The 23,080-nt window shown below is 36.7% G+C and overlaps 6 protein-coding genes across 7 annotated transcripts in view; 5 read left to right on the top strand and 1 right to left on the bottom strand.

Moving 5' to 3' along the window:
• Nucleotides 1-59: 59 nt before the first annotated feature.
• On the top strand, nt 60-3,911 carry LOC103859426 (xyloglucan endotransglucosylase/hydrolase protein 2). The gene is made up of 4 exons (XM_009136957.2): nt 60-317; nt 472-572; nt 669-862; nt 1,233-3,911. Exons 1-4 carry the CDS (start codon nt 143-145, stop codon nt 1,627-1,629), a joined length of 867 nt encoding a protein of 288 aa, XP_009135205.1. The 5' UTR covers nt 60-142; the 3' UTR covers nt 1,630-3,911.
• Nucleotides 3,912-5,730: 1,819 nt separating this feature from the next.
• On the top strand, nt 5,731-8,030 carry LOC103859425 (xyloglucan endotransglucosylase/hydrolase protein 2). The gene is made up of 4 exons (XM_009136956.2): nt 5,731-6,035; nt 6,719-6,819; nt 6,916-7,109; nt 7,527-8,030. Exons 1-4 carry the CDS (start codon nt 5,855-5,857, stop codon nt 7,921-7,923), a joined length of 873 nt encoding a protein of 290 aa, XP_009135204.1. The 5' UTR covers nt 5,731-5,854; the 3' UTR covers nt 7,924-8,030.
• A 1,536-nt stretch (nt 8,031-9,566) lies between these two features.
• LOC103859424 (S-locus-specific glycoprotein) lies at nt 9,567-11,084 on the top strand. Its single transcript, XM_009136955.3, is given in 2 exon segments — nt 9,567-10,869; nt 10,872-11,084. Coding segments are annotated over 2 exon segments (1,320 nt in total). The 5' UTR covers nt 9,567-9,617; the 3' UTR covers nt 10,940-11,084.
• Nucleotides 11,085-11,110: 26 nt separating this feature from the next.
• Nucleotides 11,111-17,706, bottom strand: LOC103859423 (spliceosome-associated protein 130 A). 2 transcript variants are annotated; one of them, XR_631237.3, is made up of 16 exons: nt 17,394-17,706; nt 16,913-17,023; nt 16,700-16,776; nt 16,529-16,612; nt 16,211-16,298; nt 15,965-16,107; nt 13,985-15,854; nt 13,503-13,810; nt 13,117-13,417; nt 12,886-13,041; nt 12,641-12,785; nt 12,398-12,474; nt 12,188-12,324; nt 11,860-11,968; nt 11,466-11,740; nt 11,111-11,345 (listed from the first exon to the last, which is right to left on the bottom strand). XR_631237.3 is itself a non-coding variant. In XM_009136953.3 (15 exons), the coding sequence occupies exons 1-15, from the start codon at nt 17,586-17,588 to the stop codon at nt 11,540-11,542; spliced, it is 4,002 nt and encodes a 1,333-aa protein (XP_009135201.1). In that variant the 5' UTR covers nt 17,589-17,706; the 3' UTR covers nt 11,115-11,539. The 2 variants fall into 2 exon arrangements, 1 of the variants encoding a protein (XP_009135201.1); XM_009136953.3 differs by having other exon boundaries at nt 11,115-11,740.
• A 730-nt stretch (nt 17,707-18,436) lies between these two features.
• LOC103859422 (reticulocyte binding protein 2 homolog b) lies at nt 18,437-21,103 on the top strand. The gene is made up of 3 exons (XM_009136951.3): nt 18,437-18,661; nt 18,876-19,802; nt 19,876-21,103. Exons 2-3 carry the CDS (start codon nt 18,885-18,887, stop codon nt 20,929-20,931), a joined length of 1,974 nt encoding a protein of 657 aa, XP_009135199.1. The 5' UTR covers nt 18,437-18,661; nt 18,876-18,884; the 3' UTR covers nt 20,932-21,103.
• Nucleotides 21,104-21,448: 345 nt separating this feature from the next.
• The window catches only part of LOC103859421 (homogentisate solanesyltransferase, chloroplastic), a gene marked incomplete in the record, with an annotated part of 2,604 nt that continues 972 nt past the window's right edge, over nt 21,449-23,080 (top strand). The window contains 4 exon segments of the mRNA XM_033288266.1: nt 21,449-21,723; nt 22,109-22,230; nt 22,314-22,460; nt 22,587-22,812. Coding sequence (XP_033144157.1) covers nt 21,511-21,723; nt 22,109-22,230; nt 22,314-22,460; nt 22,587-22,812 — 708 coding nt within the window.

Here is a 23,080-nt window from a genome sequence, read left to right as displayed (position 1 = left end):
ACAAAGATTTGTTGCCCAAAATATATTTTATTGACAATTTAAGCTTCTAATTAACCACCCCTTTACGATATAACACCCGAATATATAAAAGGGGGGAGATGTATGCTCGGTAAGAAACACACTCAAAACATAAAATTTAAAAATGGATAAGAGAGAATATATGTTTTCAGTTTTAGTACTGTTCCTGATCGGTACCGTTGGTGCGGGGGTTCCTGCTGGAGGTCGACCGTTCGATGACAACTATGTTGTTACGTGGGGAAATGTCTTGAAACTCAACCAAGGGAGAGAAGTCCAGCTCTCCATGGACAAATCTTCAGGTTCATTAATTTTACTGTTTCCTTTTTCAATAACGTCGTCGTAAAAAGATAAAAGGATGTCGTGCGTATGTATTGATTCCAGTCGATATTCTATATAGTATTTTAATTGTGATATAAAATATGATTTAATATCTAAATTTATATTACAAAACAGGTGCTGGTTTTCAGTCTAAACACAAGTTCGGATCAGGATTCTTTCAAATGAGAATCAAGTTGCCTCCAAAAGATACTGCTGGAGTTGTGACAGCTTTTTATGTACGTTCACGTTTTAATCTTGCTTCTTCATTACATCAACTTGAACTCTCAACATAGTGAATATGTTTCTTTCTACATTTTGTGTATTGGTTTCAGTTGACTTCGAAGGGAGATACCCAGGACGAGCTAGACTTCGAGTTCCTTGGGGCTAGAGAAGGAAAACCGATACAAATTCAAACAAATGTTTTTATCAATGGTCAAGGAAATAGAGAACAGAAGTTTGTTCTTTGGTTCGATCCATCCGCAGATTTTCACACTTATGGGATTCTCTGGAATCCGTATCAAATTGCGTATGTTTTTTTCTCTTTCCATGTGTTCTATTTATATTTGTTTAATTTTATCACACGATTATCGAATGTCTGTCCAACCATTCTAAATAGAAGAAACAAGAATACGTATACGACTAAATTTCAATATACTGAATCACGAAAGAGTACGACATCTTTTCTTTTAAAGCTTACTAACAAGAACAAGAACCGAAAAAAAAATTAAAATTAATTAGCTAATATTAGACTTTGTTTTAACAGTTCTACAGTATTTCTAAAGTTTTAACAGTTATCCTACACAGTGGAAAAATTGTTTTATTTTGTTTTAAACATTTAGCAATACGAGCACCATGATGATTTCATAATATATTTTTTGTTTCTCCCGATATGGTAGGTTTTACGTGGACAATGTTCCAATACGAATATTCAAAAATAACAAAAGATATGGCGTAGGCTATCCATCAAAGCCGATGACATTGGTAGTTAGTCTGTGGAACGGCGAGGCATGGGCAACAGAAGGTGGTAAGGCCAAAATTAATTGGTCATATGCTCCTTTTAAAGCCAATTTTGAAAGGTTTTCTGATTCTGGTTGTCACGCGGATGGTCGGACCATCAACGCAAAAGTATGTGGTTCAACAACCTACTGGTGGAATACGAACCAATATAGTAGGTTAAGTGCAAATGAAACTACGGCATTCAAGAATGTGAGAGCGAAGTATATGACGTACGATTATTGTTCTGATCATCCTAGGTATCCTGTTCCTCCTACGGAATGTCGATTGAATCAATGATGGGTATCTAAAAAGATTATTAGAGAAAAGTATCACAAGTGCTTGCTTTCAAATATATCTTTAGAATTTAAGAATGCTATTTTACTATTATATGATAATTATTTTACAGAGACAACTCACATATTCTTGATCAAAGTGAAGTCCTTAGACGTGTAACGTTTTCTAATTCTTGCCAAAAAAAAACGTATCAAAATTCACTTGCAACGTTTTATTCTTGCCAAGAACGTATCAAAACTCACTCCTACTCTACACAATGTTTAACCAGTTTTCTTTGCTAAGAATGTTAATATCCTATTAATGATTGTTAAGTTACAGCATGTGTAATCTAATGTCTACTCTAGAATGGTAAAAAAGTTAAAAACAAGCTAGAGTAAATAGAGGTAATTAATAAACACAGATGATTAAGTGATCCAAAGAGACATAAGAGAGCCTAAATGCTTCGTATGTCTCTTGGAAATCTTCTTGTCCAGCACTTCTCAGTAGATGAGGGGAGCGGTTTCATATGTGGTAGACCGTTGCATTATCTGCTAGTTTCCTTAGGATTGAGGGACATACCATAGAGAAGTTTGGATTCAAGAGAGCAGCTCGGTCCAGTTGTGGAAAAGTCAGGCTAGACGGTTAAGGCGAGAGAGTGACATGCTCCAACTTCCTGGCTGTAATCACAGGTGAGCAGAAAATGGTCCTTAGTCTCAGCATCGGTGGAGCAGATGCAACAAGAGGGTGAAACTTGGATGCCCCAAGATGCAAGGCGCACTCTGGTCGTATACGATCAACATTTTGCACCCACATTGTGAATAAATATTTTGGAACTTGATCCTTTGAACCAGATAGTATCAGCCCACTGTTTTGATGTTGCTTGGTCTTAAAGCTTCCCACGTGAGAGCTGAGGAGAATGTAGTAGACATACTTTAACCAGCAAAACGATGACTATAAACCAAGTTGCTTTGGTCTAGTGGTATAGGAGCTCCAGCTGGAGTGTCCGCCCCTGGGTTCGAGCCTTGGCCACTGCAGAATTTACATATGGGCTGCAGCATCCGAGACCGAAGACCGTTACACGGTGAGCCACATGGTGACGCCCTGGCAGCGTCCTTGCTCACTTCGGTCTCTAGTCTGGACCACCTCGGTGGGGCCAGGATACTCGGTTAGCAAAAAAAAAAAAAAAAAAAAAAAAAAAAAAAAAAAAACGATGACTATAATATTTGGTAAATAGTGCGTAATAGTATAGTATTATAATTATGGACACAGTATAGTCTATTACAACATTCTTCCTCTATTAATATGCATCAGGTGTTTTATACTATTTCGTTAACAAATATAGTATTAGTTTCCCATCGTGTCAAGGTGTCAAGCGCACAGACACCTCGGAAAAAAAAATCTTGTCTAGTTTTGTGCGAAATTGTTATATCCTTGGAGAACTTTTGGTTTGTCAATTTTAGTTCTCCCTGTTGTCATTATAAAAATTCAATACTCATTCATTTTCTTATAAACTAATATTATAAGTTATAAAACTTCAAATTCATGTTGGTAACTAATGTATTAAATTATGTTATCTTGTTTCATAGTTTTATTTATGAAATATAGATTTTGGATCAAAATATTTTCTAAAGTAATAATTAAATTAATAAACTTAGATTTGAAATTAAACACTTACTATATTTGAACTGAAAAAAATCAGCGACACTGAAAAGAAATTCAATGACACTGAAAAGATTATAAACAATCACAACCCATAAAACAACAACAAAATAGTAATAGTTTTTCTTCAAAAAAATAACAATAACCAAGGGGTGTTCAATCCGGTAAAAATTAACCATTTAAAACCGACCAGTCCAAAAAAAAAAAAAGTTTAGATTTAGTAGTACCGAATAAACAGAATATATGTTATTGTTAACAAACCGCATTATAGGGATATAGTTTACTATATTGACCGATCCAACTGAATAAACGGGAGAAATCGATTAATTAATATATTAGTATAATTATATATAAATTTTATAATAATTTGTATTTGGATCAGTATTTCTAATAAAAATAAAAGAAATTGGCTATAGTATTAGCCACTAAAATCATAAGATAAACGTAATTATGATATTATCAGCAGATATTGTTAATATCTATTATTAGTTAAATATTCAAAATATCATGATATTACATATTAACAATATCATGATAATTAAACTAATAAATTATTTTAAAATCATGGAGAAGATGTCAAGTAATCAAATTTATTAAAATCACATAGAAGATGATGAGTAAGCAAATTGATTTATCCAAAAATCATGGAGAATATGCAGTGCCGGTCCAACATCTTATGATGCCCCAAGCCAATTAAAAAAACTATGCCCTTATATATAATTCAAAATCGTATAACAAAAGTAATAAAAAATTAATCTTCCATAAAACAATCAAATATCAAAAATGTTTATAAAAAAACAATAGAATCAAAGATACTTATTGTTGAAATATTGATCTTCTTACATTTTTTCCTGCAAAATCATTCATTGAACTTATGTAGTCGAGTCTTTCAACCATAGCTGTCTCAATTGATAACAGAACCAACCCATTTAATCTCTTTTGTGACAGGGTAGGCCGCAAATAGTTCTTTATCAGTTTTAACTTCGAAAAACTTCGTTCAACTATTGCAACTGATACCGAAATTGTCAACAATATGCAATAAGCAATTTCTTTGTTTTGATAGCAATCTTCTTATTAATAGTTAAATTTTAATTAGGGTTTCCTTTTAATTATAATTTAAAATAGAAAATTACTACTAACAATTTAATAATATATTTAACTACTATATTTTTTAATAAACAGTTTATTGATATTGTTAAAAGATCCGACAAATATCATTCTTATTAATTATGCCCAAAGTATTATTTTAGCAACTTTACAAACTTTAATTATCTATAAAAAAAAAAACTAAAACATGCCCCTTGAAATTTGCTGCCCTAAGCGGCCGCTTCACCCGTTTATCCTAAGGCCCGGCCCTGAGAATATGACAAGTCATCAAATTCACAATAAACATGGGTAAGATGACAAGTAAGTAAATTTACTAATCAAATAATAGTAGATAGATTCAAATTTATAACATAAAACTCAAATTATTTTGATTTATTAAGGCCAACAGATCAGTTAAGCCAAAAATATTAATGTGTACAGAAGTGGAAAAGCCCACTTTGGAAACCCATTACAAACATTTTTTAATCTGTTTTAAGCATAAAACAAATAAATTACATAAGAATTACTATACAATAATTACATATATATATATATATATATATATATATATATATATTAAACTCTTAAAAATTATTTTCTATGTGTATAAATATACAAATTTATATATAATGTCTAACAAATATGAATATTTTCAAACATAAATAATCATCATAATTTTAAATAGATTAGATCATCTTATAGAATTTGGTCATATTTTCTTTTTTGGTCATATTTTCTTTTCTTTTTTAATTCAAAAATATTTTTGAAACTATTTTTTAATTTTTTTTTTGATATTTATAAATAGAATTATATATTCAAAAATGATAAATCAATAGAAAAATAATTATATATTCAAAAATGTAAAAGTATATAAAATGTAATGAATTATAGTTTTGGACATATAATTTGGATTTAAAGTACAATAGATATTTGCTAAGTATAACTATTTTTTTTCTAGATTTTTTTATCACATAGATTTTGAAAATCACATGAATACATATGATATTTTGAAAGTTGAGTCTTATGAGTAAAAATGAATAGAATTCATCTTCCAGTAACACTAAATTTAGTTAGAATTAAAGAATCAATAATAACTAAACTTTTTGAATAACAAAGGATTTGAATGGATTTTAAAAATTCTTAAATCAATAACAATGGATTCTATCAAGATTTTTGAAATCCAATAACGAATAACAATGGAATCTCAAAATTTCCAAAGTTCACGAGAATTCAGTTACCAATAACCTATTTTGAACTGAAATAAATTCGGCGCTTTTAAAATGTTGCTAAAGATCTAGTTATATATTACAATTCATACTTATCAATAAATATTTGCTTAGTCTAAAAAGTAACAGTATCAGAATGTCATTGACCAAAATATTATTTACCAAAATAACCATTTGTTGACCAAAACAATTTTTTTGACCCCTTACAATAACCCCGAATATAAAAAGGGGGGAGATGTCTACTCCGTAAGAAACACATTCAAAACATAAAATTTCAAATGAATAAGAGAGAATATATGTTTTCAATTTTAGATTTTGTTTTAGTACTGTTGGTGATCGCTACCGTTGATGCCAGTGTTCCTGGAGGTGGAGGGTTCGATGAAAACTATGTTGTTACGTGGGGAAATGTCTTAAAACTCAACCAAGGAGAAGTCCAGCTCTCCATGGACAAAAGTGCAGGTTTATTAATTGATTTTTTCTTTTTTCAGTAGTGCCGTGGTAAAAGGATGTGGGTGCATATGTATTGATTTCGGTAGATACTCTATATATGGCACAATGTCGTCGATTTCAATTCAAACTTAATCTTCTAACATTTTCTAAAATTAATATAACTGAGGTTTATATTTATCTCTTTCAAAATATTACAACACACGTGTATCGATATAGACTAAGAAAATGATAATTTGTCATCTTTCTCGATTAAAATTATCTAGATGCATGTTAATGACAATAAAACTGAAACAATGAAGAAAAACTTAGCATTTTAAATTACAAGTATGAAAAATCCTTCCAATTTTTTTCTTTTTTTGATGTGCATATATCCTGGTTTCAGAGTTTATATTTTTTTGTCAGTTTCTTACATTTTTATATAATTTTTAAAACTGACTGTTTAGCTTATACTGCAAGAATTTGTCCTCATGATGTTATTTTGTATATCCAGTTCTTGGATTTTGAACTGCATTCATGCATCTCATCATGTTTAAGCAAATGTTAAGATTTCATGGTTTATGATACATCATGCAAGCTTTGGGGTTATATAGGGTTCGGTATTTCCTATTTAAATAGTTCACGTTGTTAAACTAGCTAGTATTGTAATATTGATATAAAATATGGTTTAATATCTTAATTTATATTACAAACAGGTTCTGCTTTTGAGTCTAAACACAAATTTGGATCAGGATTCTTTCAAATGAGAATCAAGTTGCCTCCAAAAGATACTGCTGGAGTTGTGACAGCTTTTTATGTACGTTCACGTTTTAATCTAGCTTATTCATTACATTAATGTGAACTTTCAACATCGTGAATATGTTTCGATCAACATTTTGTGTATTGGTTTTAGTTGACTTCGAAGGGTGATACCCACGACGAGGTAGACTTCGAGTTCCTGGGGAATAGAGATGGAAAACCGATACAAATTCAAACAAATGTCTTCAACAATGGTCAAGGAAATAGAGAACAAAAGTTTGTTCTTTGGTTCGATCCATCCACAGATTTCCACACTTATGGGATTCTCTGGAATCCGTATCAAATTGTGTATGTTTTTTCTCTCTCTCTCCCTTTGTTCTATTTATATTTGTTTAATTTTTACACACAATTATCTAATGTGTGTCCAACCTTTCTGAATAGAAGAAACTTGAATACATACGAGTAAATTTCAATATACTCAATCACGAAAGAGTACGACATCTTTTCTTTTAAAGCATACTAACAAGACCATGAAGCGAATAAATTGAAAATTAATTAGCGAATATTAGACTTTGTTTTTTAACAGTTCTACAATATTGCTTAGTTTAAACCGTTTACCTATACAAAGGAAAATTTGTTTTGTTTTTTCTAACATAGACGTTAGACCAACAACTTGAAACATCTAGCAATACAATTCACGTTTATATTTTCAATCACCATGATGATTTCTTAATATTCATTTTTTTGTTTCTCCTGATATGCTAGGTTTTACGTGGACAAAATTCCAATACGAATATTCAAAAATAACAAAAAATATGGCGTAGGATATCCATCAAAGCCGATGACAGTGATTGCTAGTCTGTGGAACGGTGAGGGATGGGCAACAGACGGTGGTAAGGCCAAAATTAATTGGTCATATGCTCCTTTTAAAGCCAATTTTCAAAGTTTTTCTGATTCTGGTTGTCACGCGGATGGTGGGAACATTAACGCGGAAGCATGTGGTTCAACAACCTACTACTGGAATACGATCCAATATAGTAGGTTAAGTGCAAATGAAACTACGGCATTCAAGAATGTGAGAGCGAAGTATATGAAGTACGATTATTGTTCTGATAAGCGTAGGTTTCCTGTTCCTCCTACGGAATGTCGATTGAATCAGTGATGGGTATCTGAAAAAGATTATTAAAGAAAAGTATCAGACTAGTGCTTGCTATCTAATTTATCTTTAGAATTTAAAATAATTTTCAATAAAAATGGTATTACTAGTAATTATACATATTTATATTACATAGACAACTCATCATATATTCTTGATCTAAGTGAAGTCCTTAGACGTGTAACGTTTTATTCTTGCCAAAAGCCGTATAAAAATTCACTTGTAACGTTTTATTCTTGCCAAGAACGTATCAAAATTCACTCCTACTCTAGAATATGCAATGTTTAACCAGTTGTTTTTTTTGTGCTAAGAATGAAAATATCATGTTAATGATTGTAAGAGTTACAGCATGTGTAAATTAATGTAATCTAATGTCTACCCTAGGATGGTAAAAAGGTTAAAAACAAACTAGAGTAAATTACATAAGTGAGCCGAAATACTTCTGTTTCTCTTGGCAATGATCATGTCCAGCACTGCTCGGTAGATGAGGCAAGCGATTTCGTATGTGGTAGACTGTTGCATTATCTGCTAGTTGCCTTCGGATTGAGGGACAGACCGTTGAAGAAGTTCGGATCCAGTAGAGCAGCTCGTTCCAGTTGTTGAAAAGTCAGGTTAGAGGGTTAAGGCAAGAGAGCAACAGGCTCCAACTTCCTGGCTGTAATCACAGGTGAGTAGCAAATGGTCCCTAGTCCCAGCATCTGTGGAGCAGAAGCAACAAGAGGGTGAAACTTGGATGCCGCCAAGAAGCAAAGCCACTCTGGTCGTAGAAAATCAGCATTTGCATCCACATTGTGAATGAATGTTTTTGAACCAATCCTTTGAACCAGACAGTATCAGTCCACTGTTTTTGCTGTTACCTTGGTCTTAAAGGTTCCCACTTGAGAGTTCAGGAGAATGTACTAGACCACAAGAATGTACTAGCTAAAATAAAAATATATAAGGTGAATATGGAGCCATTCCAACACATACCCAAACTAACTACACATAAAAGTTTTGATGATAATAATTTTTCAATGATAGATGCACTCAATCATGAAAAGAAATGCAATAAATTTTCCCACCAATCTTTTTCAATTCTCAAGATTATTTTGTTTCAAATACAAGGAGATTCAGGACGAATCTCAATCCCCTCACGCTCAAAACTATATCATGTAATATTAATTTTGTCTCAGAGGTCACTCGAGCTAGAGACATGTGATAAGTGATCGCGATTCTTTCGAATTGAGCTAGTGACCTCTAGTTTTCCCAATTTTTTTTATTATTGGCTTTGTTCTTGACATTGATGCTTTATCAAAATTTTGCCTTATTTTTCTATTTCCATTTTATATTATTTCGTTGGACGTTGCAGTTTTAAGTTAAACAACATATGATATGTTATGTCATTTGGTCCAAAAACACGCACATGTTGTGTTACGTTGCATGAGAAATCAATTTCACGTGGTAAGGTTATTGACCAATGACAATAGTTTGTTAAAAGGAATCAATGAATGGCTTGAAAGTCATTGAATGTGGAAATAACATTTTTCTTGTCTGCTGGAAAGTAAATATAATCTACGACTAAGACATAAACCATGCAAATTAAAATCAAACCATCCTCATTAAGTTTGCAAATCTGACAATCAGCAAGTAACAAACAACTCTATAAATAACAGAGACGAGAAAAGAAGAAGAGCATAGAAGATTAAGTGGTAAAGAGAGACATGAAAGGTGTAATACCAAACTATCATCACTCTTACACCTTCTTTTTCGTTATATTGGTTCTGTTTCCCCATGCGTTCTCAACCAATACTTTGTCATCTAACGAAGCTCTTACAATCTCAAGCAACAAAACCCTTGTGTCTCCTGGTGATGTCTTCGAGCTTGGCTTCTTCAAAACCGCCACGAAGAACTCTCAAGATGGTAGTACTGATCGTTGGTATCTCGGCATTTGGTACAAGACAACCTCTGATCAGAGAACATATGTTTGGGTTGCCAACAGAGACAACCCTCTTCACAACTCCATGGGGACACTCAAAATCTCTCATGCAAGCCTCGTCCTCCTTGACCAGTCTGATACTACCGTCTGGTCAACGAACCTTACGGGAGTTGCGCATTTACCAGTTACGGCAGAGCTTCTCGCTAACGGCAACTTCGTGCTTAGAGACTCCAAAACCAACGACCTAGACCGGTTCATGTGGCAGAGCTTTGATTATCCGGTGGATACTTTGCTCCCGGAGATGAAACTTGGTCGGAAACACAAAAGTTCAGAAAAAGAAAAAATCCTCACATCGTGGAAAAGTCCTACTGATCCATCAAGTGGAGAGTATTCGCTCATACTCGAAACCGAAGGGTTTTTACATGAGTTTTATCTACTGAACAATGAGTTCAAAGTGTACCGAACCGGTCCTTGGAACGGAGTCCGGTTTAACGGTATACCGAAAAAAATGCAAAACTGGAGCTACATTGCCAACAATTTCATAGATAACAAAGAGGAAATCGCGTACAGTTTCCAAGTCAACAACAACCACAACATCCACACAAGATTTAGAATGAGTTCCACAGGGTACTTACAAGTAATCACATGGACTAAGACAGTACCGCAACGTAACATGTTTTGGTCGTTCCCGGAAGATACATGCGACCTGTACAAAGTTTGTGGTCCTTACGCTTACTGTGACATGCACACGTCGCCTACGTGTAACTGTATCAAAGGCTTCGTTCCCAAGAATGCGGGAAGATGGGATTTGAGGGATATGTCAGGTGGTTGTGTGAGGAGCTCGAAGCTAAGCTGTGGAGAGGGAGATGGGTTTCTGCGGATGAGTCAGATGAAGCTACCGGAGACAAGTGAAGCGCTTGTGGAGAAGAGGATCGGGTTGAAGGAATGCAGGGAGAAGTGTGTTAGAGATTGTAACTGTACCGGATATGCGAATATGGATATCATGAATGGTGGGTCGGGTTGTGTGACTTGGACCGGTGAGCTCGTGGATATGCGGAAGTACGACGCTGGAGGTCAAGATCTTTATGTCAAGGTAGCAGAAGCTAGTCTTGTCCCCTCGTAGACATGTATCAAATAATATGCGAGATTTTTAAAAATATTTGTATCGATTAAAAGTATCTAAAAATAAATAATACGAAACCCTTATTATTATCCATGTTTTATATAAAATTAAACGTTTATTGATCAATAATTTTATGTCATCATATCACTTTTATATTAAAGCAATGAAAAATATATATATTGGGTTTTATGTATATACACAATGATAACCGAGTCCTCTGCATTTAAAACACATCTCAACTCTGTACATAGGAAAGTATGATCCTCTACAAAATGTCTGAGAGAGAGAAAGAGAACACATCTCAAGGATTAGTCGTTAAGAGTCACTGCTCTCAAGAACGAACACAAGGCAGTTCCTAAGACACTGGATAGTTTTCCAACTCTTTGCATCCTATAAGCAGTAATGTCAATAAGCTTGTAAGTATTCACAATTCACCACGTTCACCACTACTTAATTTATAAATTCCATAGGCAGTTTCCAGCTGCTAAGAATTTGGACTCAGTTACGCACCACATCGAATCACTGAAGTCATGGAACTGGCGTGCTTTAGAATGCATGCTTGCAGTAGAAAGAGGGCTGATGTCTTAGTGCAGAGCGTAATGGACACGCTCGAGCAATTGTACAACTTGGTGCAGCATTAGAGGCGGAGAAGGACATTGTTTTGAACTTGCTTTTAATGAGCTTGGTGACGGCTGAGGTGTAGATAAAACTGACTCCTGCTGTCTATTTGTAAGTTCCAAGAACTGAGCAAGCATGTCACCGTCCAGAATCTTTGTCGCTTGGGACTACAACAATTGTCAGAACAACTTATGTTTCATACTGTACTAATAATGCATAAGAGATCATTCTTAGCAATATCTTCTACATATTAGAAAAATTTTAACTGGTTTTTTGGTTCACTTACCGGATTCTCTCGACCTCGGAACTCCTTGTGATCGTTACCAAGAACAGGAGCAGTCAGCGGATGAACCACAAGCTTTGCTTGGACGGCTTCTAGGAGTTCATATTCCTCCCTACAGAAACTTGTGGTCAGTCACTGAACTTACCATGGAAAAATTAGCACAAAAAGAATGTCTGGTGCAAGCTTAAGGGTAACTAAGTATACCACAAGATCATAAAGCTTCTACTTGGTGGAAAAAAAGGCCAAGCGAATGTATATTTTGCAAACACTACTAGTTTTTTTTTTGGGGGGGTCAAACACACTAGTTAATAGTTAGATATTCAAATCAAACCTTGAAATAGGAGCAAAGACGAATATACTTCCCAATAGTGTGCCAGCTATGATTGTATCATCAGCAGCGTCAGTGCTTTTACTAAGACCATAACTTCGCAGCACATCACCAGCTGGAAGTTTGTAAATGCTGCCACCCTGTTCACAATGTAGGAGTGAGCAGTAAGGAACAGAAAGCAATTCAGATAGAAGCACAAAGTTTAGGATTTACCTTTTTGATAGCCATGGCAACCTCACCCATGTGATAAGCACAGTTTAGATTCAGGTTGGATTCCGGATTTGAATACTCTGCATCATCACAACGAGGTATTTTCAGTTAGCAAAATCTTTTGGATCATAACAAAGCCTCTATTAAGAGTATTATCAAATCCAAAGTTTGCTCCATAGCATTTAGAAGAATCCTAAGAATAATCAGTAAAGACTAGATAATCAGCAAAGGTAAAGTGTTTCGTACCAAAGTCTGAATGATCTTTGCAAGACAGGATAGCTATACTCCCCTTGCGATCAGATACAGCAACAGAATTGACATCCATTAGAAAGCAATCAGCAACTAACCGCTGCGCTGGATCACAATATACTTGGTGAAGTTTCTTCACATCCTTCAATAACATGAAAAAAAATATAATATTAACAGCCAACATTTAAGAAAGGGACAAGATAAAGTAACTCTTATTAGTAGAAAGGGACAACAAAACAAACCTCATGATAAGAATAAAACAGAACACCATCACGGCAATCCCCAACGACGATTCTAGTCAAGTACGTGCGCAGAGATGTTATCATGAAACGAGTCCTCCCCACCGCAAACCTCTTCATTTTATCAGGACTATCGTTCGGGAAACCGCACACATAAAACTATTCAAGAGCAGCAGATTAGCACGCTAAACAAGTGGCAAACAAAACAAATAGATTATCAAAAGTGAGACTTACGGCATTCCCAGCAGACGCCAGGAAGAAACGATCAAGGTACGGACAGATCGCAAGTACCATACCCGGCCAAGTGGTTGCAGATGCCAATTTTAAATGCCACGTTTCAGCTTCGTCAAGTTTGATATCATCATCGTAGCTGTTATCATCTGGACTGCTGCAGAGACTACTACTTGATAGTTGTTCATCACGAAAAGGTGATGTACGCTGGGAAGATAAACCATCTTTTGAACAGATTGTCATTGAACCACTGTCCGAGTTTTGAGTGTGTACTAAGCAGAGAATGAGTATTCGTCCTTTTGTACTGTAAAATAAGCATTCAAAGGTATACACACAATCACTCAATGGTCAAATTAGAAAGTGGCTTAAAGAACTAGATTTTTTCAAACCTTTCTGCTTCACCGCTGGGTAGTATAGCAGGACCAGATGACAAACTCGTCCCAACCACAAGGACTTGCTCATTTCCCACGCGTACAAGCTCCATCGATTTTCCAGTTTCTCCAGGTTTGAGCTTGTAGGATGACAACACTGATCCACTGAGCGGGTCCACGCAGCATATATCAGACGTACCAGCATCACACAGATCAGTTCTCATCACAATCAGTAGTTTGCTTTCACTATGGTAGATAACCTTTCGCGGAGTGCCTCCAAGGTGAAACTTTTGCGCATTAAGCCGTTTGCTATGCACCATCTCCACCTACAAACCAAGCTAATACGTCAGGCAACAACCATAGACGGATCAAAATAATAGCTCCAACTGAATCCTACAAATGTCTATCGCAGGCTTAGAATTAGCATATCGTTGTCCAAAGCACAGCGCAATAGTCAGTGAAAGTCTGGAACTAAAATTTGTAAAATAGAAAATACTTACCAGATGTAAAGAGTTCTCTGCAACAAAAAGAATGCCTTGAGGGCATTCTGACGAGCATACAGGAGTTGCATGAGTAGAAGCTTGGAATGAGATGGAAGTGTAGGAAAGGCTTTGCCGAGCTGTGTGCAACAACCATGGCCTGTCACTAAGCGCTATGATATCTGAATCTAGTGAATCACTGAACGGAACCAGAAAAACAGGTGTGATGCCTATACGTCGGGTGGCAATTAACACAAGGTCGATGGGTAAATTCTCCCTTTCACCCACAACTATGTCCATCTCTTCTTTATTCAAGCCGGATGAATGTGAAAAGGGAGGCCACTCAAAACGAAGCAGCATCCCATTTCTTAGCCCAGAAAGAACATAGACTTGATCAACTAACACGAGTCTTACATCCTGAGGAATACATCCACGAATAGCAGTTCCCATTGTATTCGTTAGCGATACCATCCCAGAGGCAAGGACTCTAAGACCCCCACCGTCATCTTCTGAGAAGGAGAGGACCTCAACAGAAGGCTTATGTGTGCCGATCAAAAACGTATAGCCTCGCTCCATACCAGAAAGAATCGCAGCTTTGCATCTCTTCTTCCCAATAGATTTTTGAGGGATTGAGATGCAGGAAACTTCGTACTGCAGTTCCACCCGTTGAATTTCGTAGATTTCGCAGCAGTGAGATGATACTGATCTGACCCCAAGAACAGACAGGAAACAAGGGTTAGAGGTAGACACAACTATCAGATCTTCAGCAACTGCCCCCAAGCTGATACTGACATTTTCTGGAAACCAAGAGGAGACAAACGGTGAAGAACCATCCATGTTGGCCATGCACAGCCTTACTGCATCTTGGTGAATCTGCACCAACAAACCATCGGCAACAAGCCCACAGGCCAAGGTGCAGACATCAGGCTGGAAACCAACTGAATCAGTGACATCTTTAAAACTTAATCCAACTGATAAAACCCTAGTCTCCTCAACAAAAGACAGAACAAGAAATGAATGGTACACATCAGGAAGCTTCATTTTAACAGTCCAAGTACCAGTTATTCCTTGATAAACAGGCGCGGTTTTCAGAAGCTTTTCTACATTAACGCCACTGCGAATAATCCTTAAAGAGCCTTCAGGCGTAACGCCACAGCAAGCAAACATTTGGTCTCGTTTCTCGTTCTGGTCATCCACAACCGAGAAATCCAAGATCGGAGCAATGTTTTGAATGGAACTCATCCAATGTAGCTTCTCTTTTCCCAATTTGAAAACCGTTCCATCCGCCATTTCGGAAAACGTGGCCAGGAATCCACCTTCCACCCATAATATTTCTTTGCACGGTAAGCCTTTGTATAAACACTCTGATATATTAATCTTAACACCATCATCTTCATATATGAGTTCAAACACGAAAAATTCACCATCATCTAAGCAAATAATCATCCGGGGATTATAGTTATGATCCGGCTCCCAAGTCCATGAAGAGACATGCTTAGAACTCAACTTTCCAATATCGCTTTCGGTATCTATGAACATTGGATCCCAATCGCTAAGCTTTAACAAAGCAGATGCAGCAACGTTAGAAAGACCCTCATCGTCTCCATCTTGTACTCTACACGACTCTTCAACAAAATGTTCTTCCACTAATGAAGCAGGAGGAACCAGATCTAAGGATGTCCTAACCAAACAGCAAGGGTTTTGAGGATCTCTGAGATCCATTAAGAGAGCGTCACCAATTCTAAACAGAAAGGCAAATCCAGAGGAGTGAGGAACTTCAACAATACTATGTGCTAGAGCCCCAGCTTCGACATACTCTGATATTAAACATATGGATTCCTCTTTGATGTTCCATCTAAATAAGACCAACTCATTCAGGAGAGATCCTTTCCTATACAATCAGAAGATTACTGAGGTAAGCAACTCTTGGTGGTCGCAGACTCTTATGGAGAAAACACAATAACTAAAAACAAAGCTTTTTGAACTGCAAGGGTTACGTACCTATTTAAAACAATGGCAAGAACAGGATCATAACCCTTGGATTCATTAAAACCTTTAGAAATGAAACACATGCTCCAAATAGTACCAGATAATTCTTGTACAGAGCTAGTCTTCCCTCCGTCTTCAGAAGGATAAAAAATCCTCTAAAAATTTTAAAATTAAATAAAAATTATCACTCATGAGTCATGCCTTTTCTGTCAAATGAAGTTACAAGATGCTCCCCAAGTTGGTGACAAAAACCAATACCTCATGAATAATATCAGCCATAGACGATGATGAGAGGGAAAATAGAGCAAAGCGATCATGATATGCACTGACAGCAAGAAAGAGACCACTGCAAAATGCATAATAGGACACAATATTAATCGTTGGTACTCAAGATGCAAATAATGTATGTTTAGAGAAGTGAACACTCTAACGAATTCAATTTTCTACAAAATCCAATAGTGAGCACTTCAGCACTAGGCAAAATATACAAAAGAGATACAGCTAGTAACGAGTGGCATCTAAAGGCATCAACAGAATGATGTAAGTAACAAAATCATGGTTAAATGGAAAACTTGCCTAGAATCTACAGTGAGCATTCTTCCAAGTTGAGTCCTCGAGTTTCCTGGACTAGAAAGTTGAACATGTTGTATGGGCAAGAACCTACACCAAATGGCAGAAAAAAATAGTAAGATGACAATGACATGAGGTCTTCTGCGGGAAAAAGGGACGAAGACAGGAGGAAGAAACCTGTGCATTTCATTGCTAAATGAGAGAAACGAGAGCTTTCCGGAATCAGAAAGAACAGCCAAAAGGTCTTTTCCCATCTGACAAAAAAAAAGATAACAAGATGAGTGACATATCAAAATCACAGATATACTAACAAAACCAAAGCTAGCTTGTTAAGTGAATCTCCTGATCACTAAAAATAAACTATTCCCTGTCTAGATGTAAGATGCTTACCTTACTCCGAGGTATAACAGCCAAATCCTTAATAGTTCCGAATACATTCTGTTCACAGACAGATTCAACAAACCCATCTTCACCTATAACCACCAGCTCTAGGCAGGTCTCCTGATGCGAGAAAAATAAAACAAGATTTTAACATAGCATTACACCTGGCACACACAAATTGCTCAAGACAAAAGCTCTTCCCACCACAAACACATAGAACAATCCTGGATCCATGATGATTGCCTAAGTCTCTAACTTATCCTTATAGTGTCCTAATGCAACTTCCAATTTGTAACCACAAATCTAACTCTTTTAACAATGCCCTCAACACAAAAACCCAGTGAGAAACTGAAACTAGTGGAGATTGTGGCATATCAGCTTCACAGAATCTCAATCCCTAAAAAGAGAGATATTATAAAAGGAACCAACTTTCACATAAATTAATCGAAACCCAAATCCTAAAAGTAGAGATAAGAGGAAGACGGAGCACCTTTCCGAAAACGACGTCGCGGGAGGAAGGAGAGCGGAAGTAGCCATAAGCAACCTGGAGGACGACGCTGGGGGGGAGGACGCACTTAGCGAGGTAATGATCACCTACGGAGGAAGGAGGAGGAGTGGGAGTCGCAGTGGCAGCAGAAGATGATTGAGAGTGAGCGGAAGATTCATCCTCCGGAGCTGCCATCATCAAATCAAATCAACGGGGGAAAGGGACGTGCTTTATTTGTTTAACTTTCTCTCTCTCTCTCTCTGGGGAGAGGAGATCTTTATCAGTGACCCTAATTTGTTGAATTTGTATTTTGCACCCAACATACAATATTTTTAAAAAAACTAATTAAATAAAAAAAATTCAATTAAAAAGGGTATTTCCATAATATTTCATATGTTCACTAATTTTTATCTTATTAATTATTTAATTTTGATCAATGAAATTCATCGACATCAAATTAATCATTTTTTTAGCCAGAATAATAAACTTATTTTTAGATAAACTATCTTAAATTTATAACTAAAACTTTTTTTTAAATACTTCAAATTATATTTTAACATTTTAATATCCAAATCATAATAAAAAAAATTATCCAAATCATATTTTTATCTAAAAAAAATGATGGTTTACTGAATATCAAACAAATAAAAATAAATCATTTCAGCCACAATCTATTATTATTTAACTATTAAATTATATTAGATTTAGAATTTAGTGTTATTATTTAAAGTTTAAAATGTTTGTAAGTAAATTATTAAAACCAAATCTAAATTATATTAAATACTTCCTCCGTTTCTAAAAAATTAATGTTTTATAATTTTCAAAATTTTTAATAAAACATATTAAAACTTACTTATAAATACATAGTTTTTTTGTAATTTTATATTTCTTAAATTTTTAAACCAATAAAATTTTAAAAAATGTAATTAATGTTCTTGAATTTTACAACATCTCATTATTAGTTGACAAATGTTACATTAAAAATATAAAATATCTATCTTTTTTGAAACAAAAATTTTCTCTATAATATAAATATTTTTTGAACCGAGCGAGTACTCGATATTGCAAGAAACCAGTTTAAAAATAAATTAAAAATATTAGAAAGAGACGACCAAAACAAAGTTGTGGTGAAAGAAAAAAAGACCGATTATTGCGCCAAAACCAAAGGTGTGTCCTCCCTCTCCTTCTCCTTCATCTTGATTCCCTTGCAGCCTCTCTACTCCTTCCCGCTGCGATCTCCTCACCGTCTCTTTCCAACACCAATCCTAACGGTAAAGCTTCCCTTTTTATCAATCCATCAGCTGAATTCGCTTGTAATGTAACTCAATTTCAAAACTTTCTGGATCGTGATGGTTCCTGTTGATCGAATCCAAGTCTAAATCGATCTCTCTTTCTAGGAAAAATTCAATAAAGTTTAGACCTTTTTGATCGTAGGGTGCTTATAGAGTAGTTCTTCATCTCTCTCTGTGTTTCATTCATCTGCAGAACACATCAATGGATCCACCAGTCTCGGATCTCGACAAAATCGACGACCAGAAAGAAAAAACCGGACCTTCCTTCCACTGCCACCTCTACGACACAGAGCTAGTCCACAAAATCTCCCAAACCTTCCTCCCCGGACTCGCCACCGCCTGCGTCGACAACACCACCGGAGACATCTTCCGCAGTCCAGGCTCCGTAGCCGCCGACGTCCGCAAAGAGATGATCGAGTACCTAACTAACAGAAGCCAAACCTTCGTGGCCGAGCACATAGTCCTCCAAGGAGGAGACGCAGACACCGAAGCCTCTCACCATCCTTTCGACATAGTCTCAGACTTCATCGACGACTTCGCAACCTCCAAGAGGAACCTCTTCAGCCGCGTCTCGGGGTGGTTGCTTAGCGAGAGGAGAGAGGACAACGTCGATGACTTCGCTCAGGAGATGGAGATTAGTGGGTTTTGGTTGAGTGATCACAGGCAAGGACTCGCGGAGACGCTGCTTAAGAACGTTGACTTTAAAAACGGTTATCACTGCGAGATGAGGTTTCAGACCGAAGGGGAAGTCTCTGAGCATGTCTTGACGTGTGGTTATAGGACGATGGATTGTGAGAACGAAGGTTGTAATGCGGTGTTCTGCAAGAAGCAGATGGAGAGTCATGACTCCGTTTGCCCGTTTAAGATTGTGAAGTGTGAGCAGGGGTGTGATGAGAGGATCATGAGGCGGGAGATGGATAGGCATTGTATTACTGTGTGTCCTATGAAGCTTGTGAACTGCGCGTTTCGCGCTGTTGGGTGTTTGGATGATGTGCGTCAGTGCGAGGTTCAGAGGCATCAGTTGGAGAGTGTGGGGTCTCATTTGATGTGTGTTCTCAAGAGTATTTACAAGGAAGCTTCTGTGGATGATCTCAAACCTCGAGCTGAGCAGATACAACAGGTGAAACATCAGTAAACACAATTTAGCTTAGAGATGAACTTTTGTTGCTTAAGACTTTTGTGGTGTGTTGCAGTTGTCTACCAGGTTGTCTGAAGCGAGGAATGCAAGGTCGCTGACGAATCTTGTCAAGGAGATTGATGCAAAGCTGGGGCCTTTAGAGATCAAACCAAAGAGTATTGATAAAACCGAAAATGCGGAGAAGAAAGGTTTAGAAGAAGCTGAGGTAAAAGGAAGACCAGAGATAGCAAGTGAAGTGGTTTCAAGAGAAGCAGAGGTTTTAGTAGATGATGTGAAGAAAGTTTCTGAAGCTGAGATAGCAGAGAATGTTAACGAAGAAGGGGAATTAAAAGCTCAAAAGCTTTTGGAGATAGGCGAGTTTATCAAAGAAGGGGATAACAGCTCTGGAGCTGATTTGTTAGAGAGAACTGAGACGAAAGCTCCAGAAGTTGTGGTGATGGATGAGGATAGAGAGGAGGATGAGAGTGCAGAGACAAAACAGTTAAGAGCAAAGGACACCAGAGGTTCAGAGGAAGAGAATAGAGAGATAAAGACAGATGAAATCAAAAGCGAAGCGCCCTCAAGAATAGTCGTGGAGAAGGAGGAGAATGAAGAGGGAGCAGAGACAATCAACTTAAGTGCTCGTGCTTCTGGTGAAGATAGAGAGGAGGATGAGAGTGCAGAGACAAAACAGTCGAAAACAAATGAAACCAGAGGTTTAGAGGAAGAGGATAGAGAGACAAAGAAACCAGATGAAACCAAAAGCGAAGCACCTGCAAGAATAGTCGTGGAGAAGGAGGAGAATGAAGAGGGAGCAGAGACAATCAACTTAAGTGTTCGTGCTTCTGGTGAAGATAGAGAGGAGGATGAGAATGCGGAGACAAAACAGTCGAAAACAAATGAAACCATAGGTTTAGAGACTGAAGTCAATGAAGAGAACAGAGAGATAAATAAATCAGATGAAATCAAAAACGAAGCACCCTCAAGAATAGTTATGGACAAGGAGGAGAATGAGGAGGGAGCAGAGACAATCAACTCAAGTGCTACTGCTTCTGATGAAGCTGAAGCGTTGTCGAAGAGCTCAGAAGGTTTCTCTAAAGCACAAGCTGAAACCGAACCAAATCTTGCTTGACATCTTTTGTTGAGAGACCAAACTTAACATGGTGTGTGTTTTTTCGTTCCCGTTTAACAAGATTTTTGTATGTTGTTTGTCTGAAAATATTAACCTCGTACAAAATACTATTTGAGTCATCAAAATGTAATCCAGTTTTGCTATACTTCTTCAATTGATTATGGTTTGAAAATTTGTTCAGTGTCTACATTTTCTAAGCCAGATGAGTATAAAATCGAAACATCTACACAATAAACCGATCCAGAAAGATGGACAGTGGAGAGACACACATATAAGTCTCCAGTGTCCTGCTAAAGGAACTTTGAGTTCATATTGGTCATACAGGATGAGAAGGGAATTGAACTATATGAGCCATTGCTCTTCAGTAGTCCAGTGCTAACTGATTGGTTGTATAGATGGGTGATGGGTCAATTTTATTTTATTTATGATAAGTATTAAGAGTTTTAGGCTTCTACGGATAGATGTTAAGAATATAGGGACCGGGTTGCAAAATGCAATCTCTTACTGTTAAAAAAAAGACAAACTTGGTCGTGCAAGAGCAAGTAGCAGAGCAAAGAGTTTGTGTGGCTAGTGTCATCAATGGAGCTCTCGATCTCGCAATCGCCACGTCTTCGATTCTCGTCTGCGTCGCCTCGTTTCTCAGCAGCTTCTCATCATCATCATCATCGACCTTCGGTGCATTTAGCTGGGAGGCTTTTAACCCGTCATAAAGATGATGCCTTTACGAGCTTATCAAGTTCGTGTATGCAGTCGAAACTTGTCTCAACTAATTATAGAAAAATCTCGATCCGGGTATTGTTTCATTCTATGTTCCCCTTCGGTTCACAAGCATCTTAGCCATTGAGTTGACTATTAGTCAATAAAGTTCAAACCTTTCTAGCATTTGTTCTGTTCCAATGGAGAATGTCTTCAATTCATTTGAACAATGTCTTATGTCGCAGTGTTAATTTCTATACTATTATTTAGATTTTATCAATGTTAAAAAAAAATCACTACACACAGGTTAGGCACCTTATAGAAGATTATTGTTTAGGCGGATGTCTATACCAATTTTTTCGTTTAGATCTAATTTGCCGACTAGGCACCTCCTAGACCAGTTTTTTAGAACACTGGTTTTGATTAATGTTTGCTTGTGTGTTTCTTTTCAATGGTACTCACAAGCTTTAGATACTACCAGGCATGTTCTCAGGTCGGTGCTGCTGGTTCGGATCCAGTTCTGGATAGAATCTCCCGTTTCCAGAACGCTTGCTGGAGATTTCTTAGGCCACATACGATCCGTGGAACTGCTTTAGGATCAACGTTAGTATATGTTGAACACTGATTTATTGAATAGGCTTATATATTTCATTTTTGATTTGAGTGTTGAAATTTTTTGATGGCAGTGCCTTGGTGGCAAGAGCGTTGATAGAGAACACTCATCTTATCAAGTGGAGTCTAGTACTAAAGGCACTTTCAGGTCTTCTTGCTCTTATATGTGGAAATGGTTATATTGTTGGCATCAATCAGATCTACGACATTGGTATTGACAAGTATGTGGCACCCATTAGTCACTACTATTATCTAATGTTGCATCATTTAGTATGCAATGTGTTACTTCTTATGAGTTAAACGCATATGATCAGTACATCCAAATCTTATTTATGTTTGTGTTGCAGAGTGAACAAACCATACTTGCCAATAGCAGCAGGAGATCTCTCAGTGCAGTCTGCGTGGCTGTTGGTGATATTTTTTGCAATTGCAGGGCTGTTAGTTGTAGGATTCAACTTTGGTCCATTCATTACATGCCTATACACTCTTGGCCTCTTTCTTGGGACAATCTATTCTGTTCCACCACTTAGAATGAAAAGATTTCCAGTTGCAGCGTTTCTCATTATCGCCACGGTAGGGGGGGGGGGGGGGGGGGGGGGGGGCTGTCTTATCCTTTTGTATCTTAATGATTCTACTAGTGGCTTGTGAACTTTGAAATTGCATCTAGTAACATGTCTTGTGTATCGACGTTTCCTTTCCTTATCAGGTACGAGGCTTCCTTCTTAATTTTGGTGTGTACCATGCTACAAGAGCTGCCCTTGGACTTTCATTCCAGTGGAGGTTAGTCTTCATATAGTATAATGGATCATACATATATGTTATCAACTTTCTATTGGGGATT

Source organism: Brassica rapa, chromosome A03 (assembly GCF_000309985.2).
Source record: "Brassica rapa cultivar Chiifu-401-42 chromosome A03, CAAS_Brap_v3.01, whole genome shotgun sequence".
Taxonomy (NCBI): Eukaryota; Viridiplantae; Streptophyta; class Magnoliopsida; order Brassicales; family Brassicaceae; genus Brassica; species Brassica rapa.
This window is presented reverse-complemented; position numbering and strand designations above follow the sequence as displayed.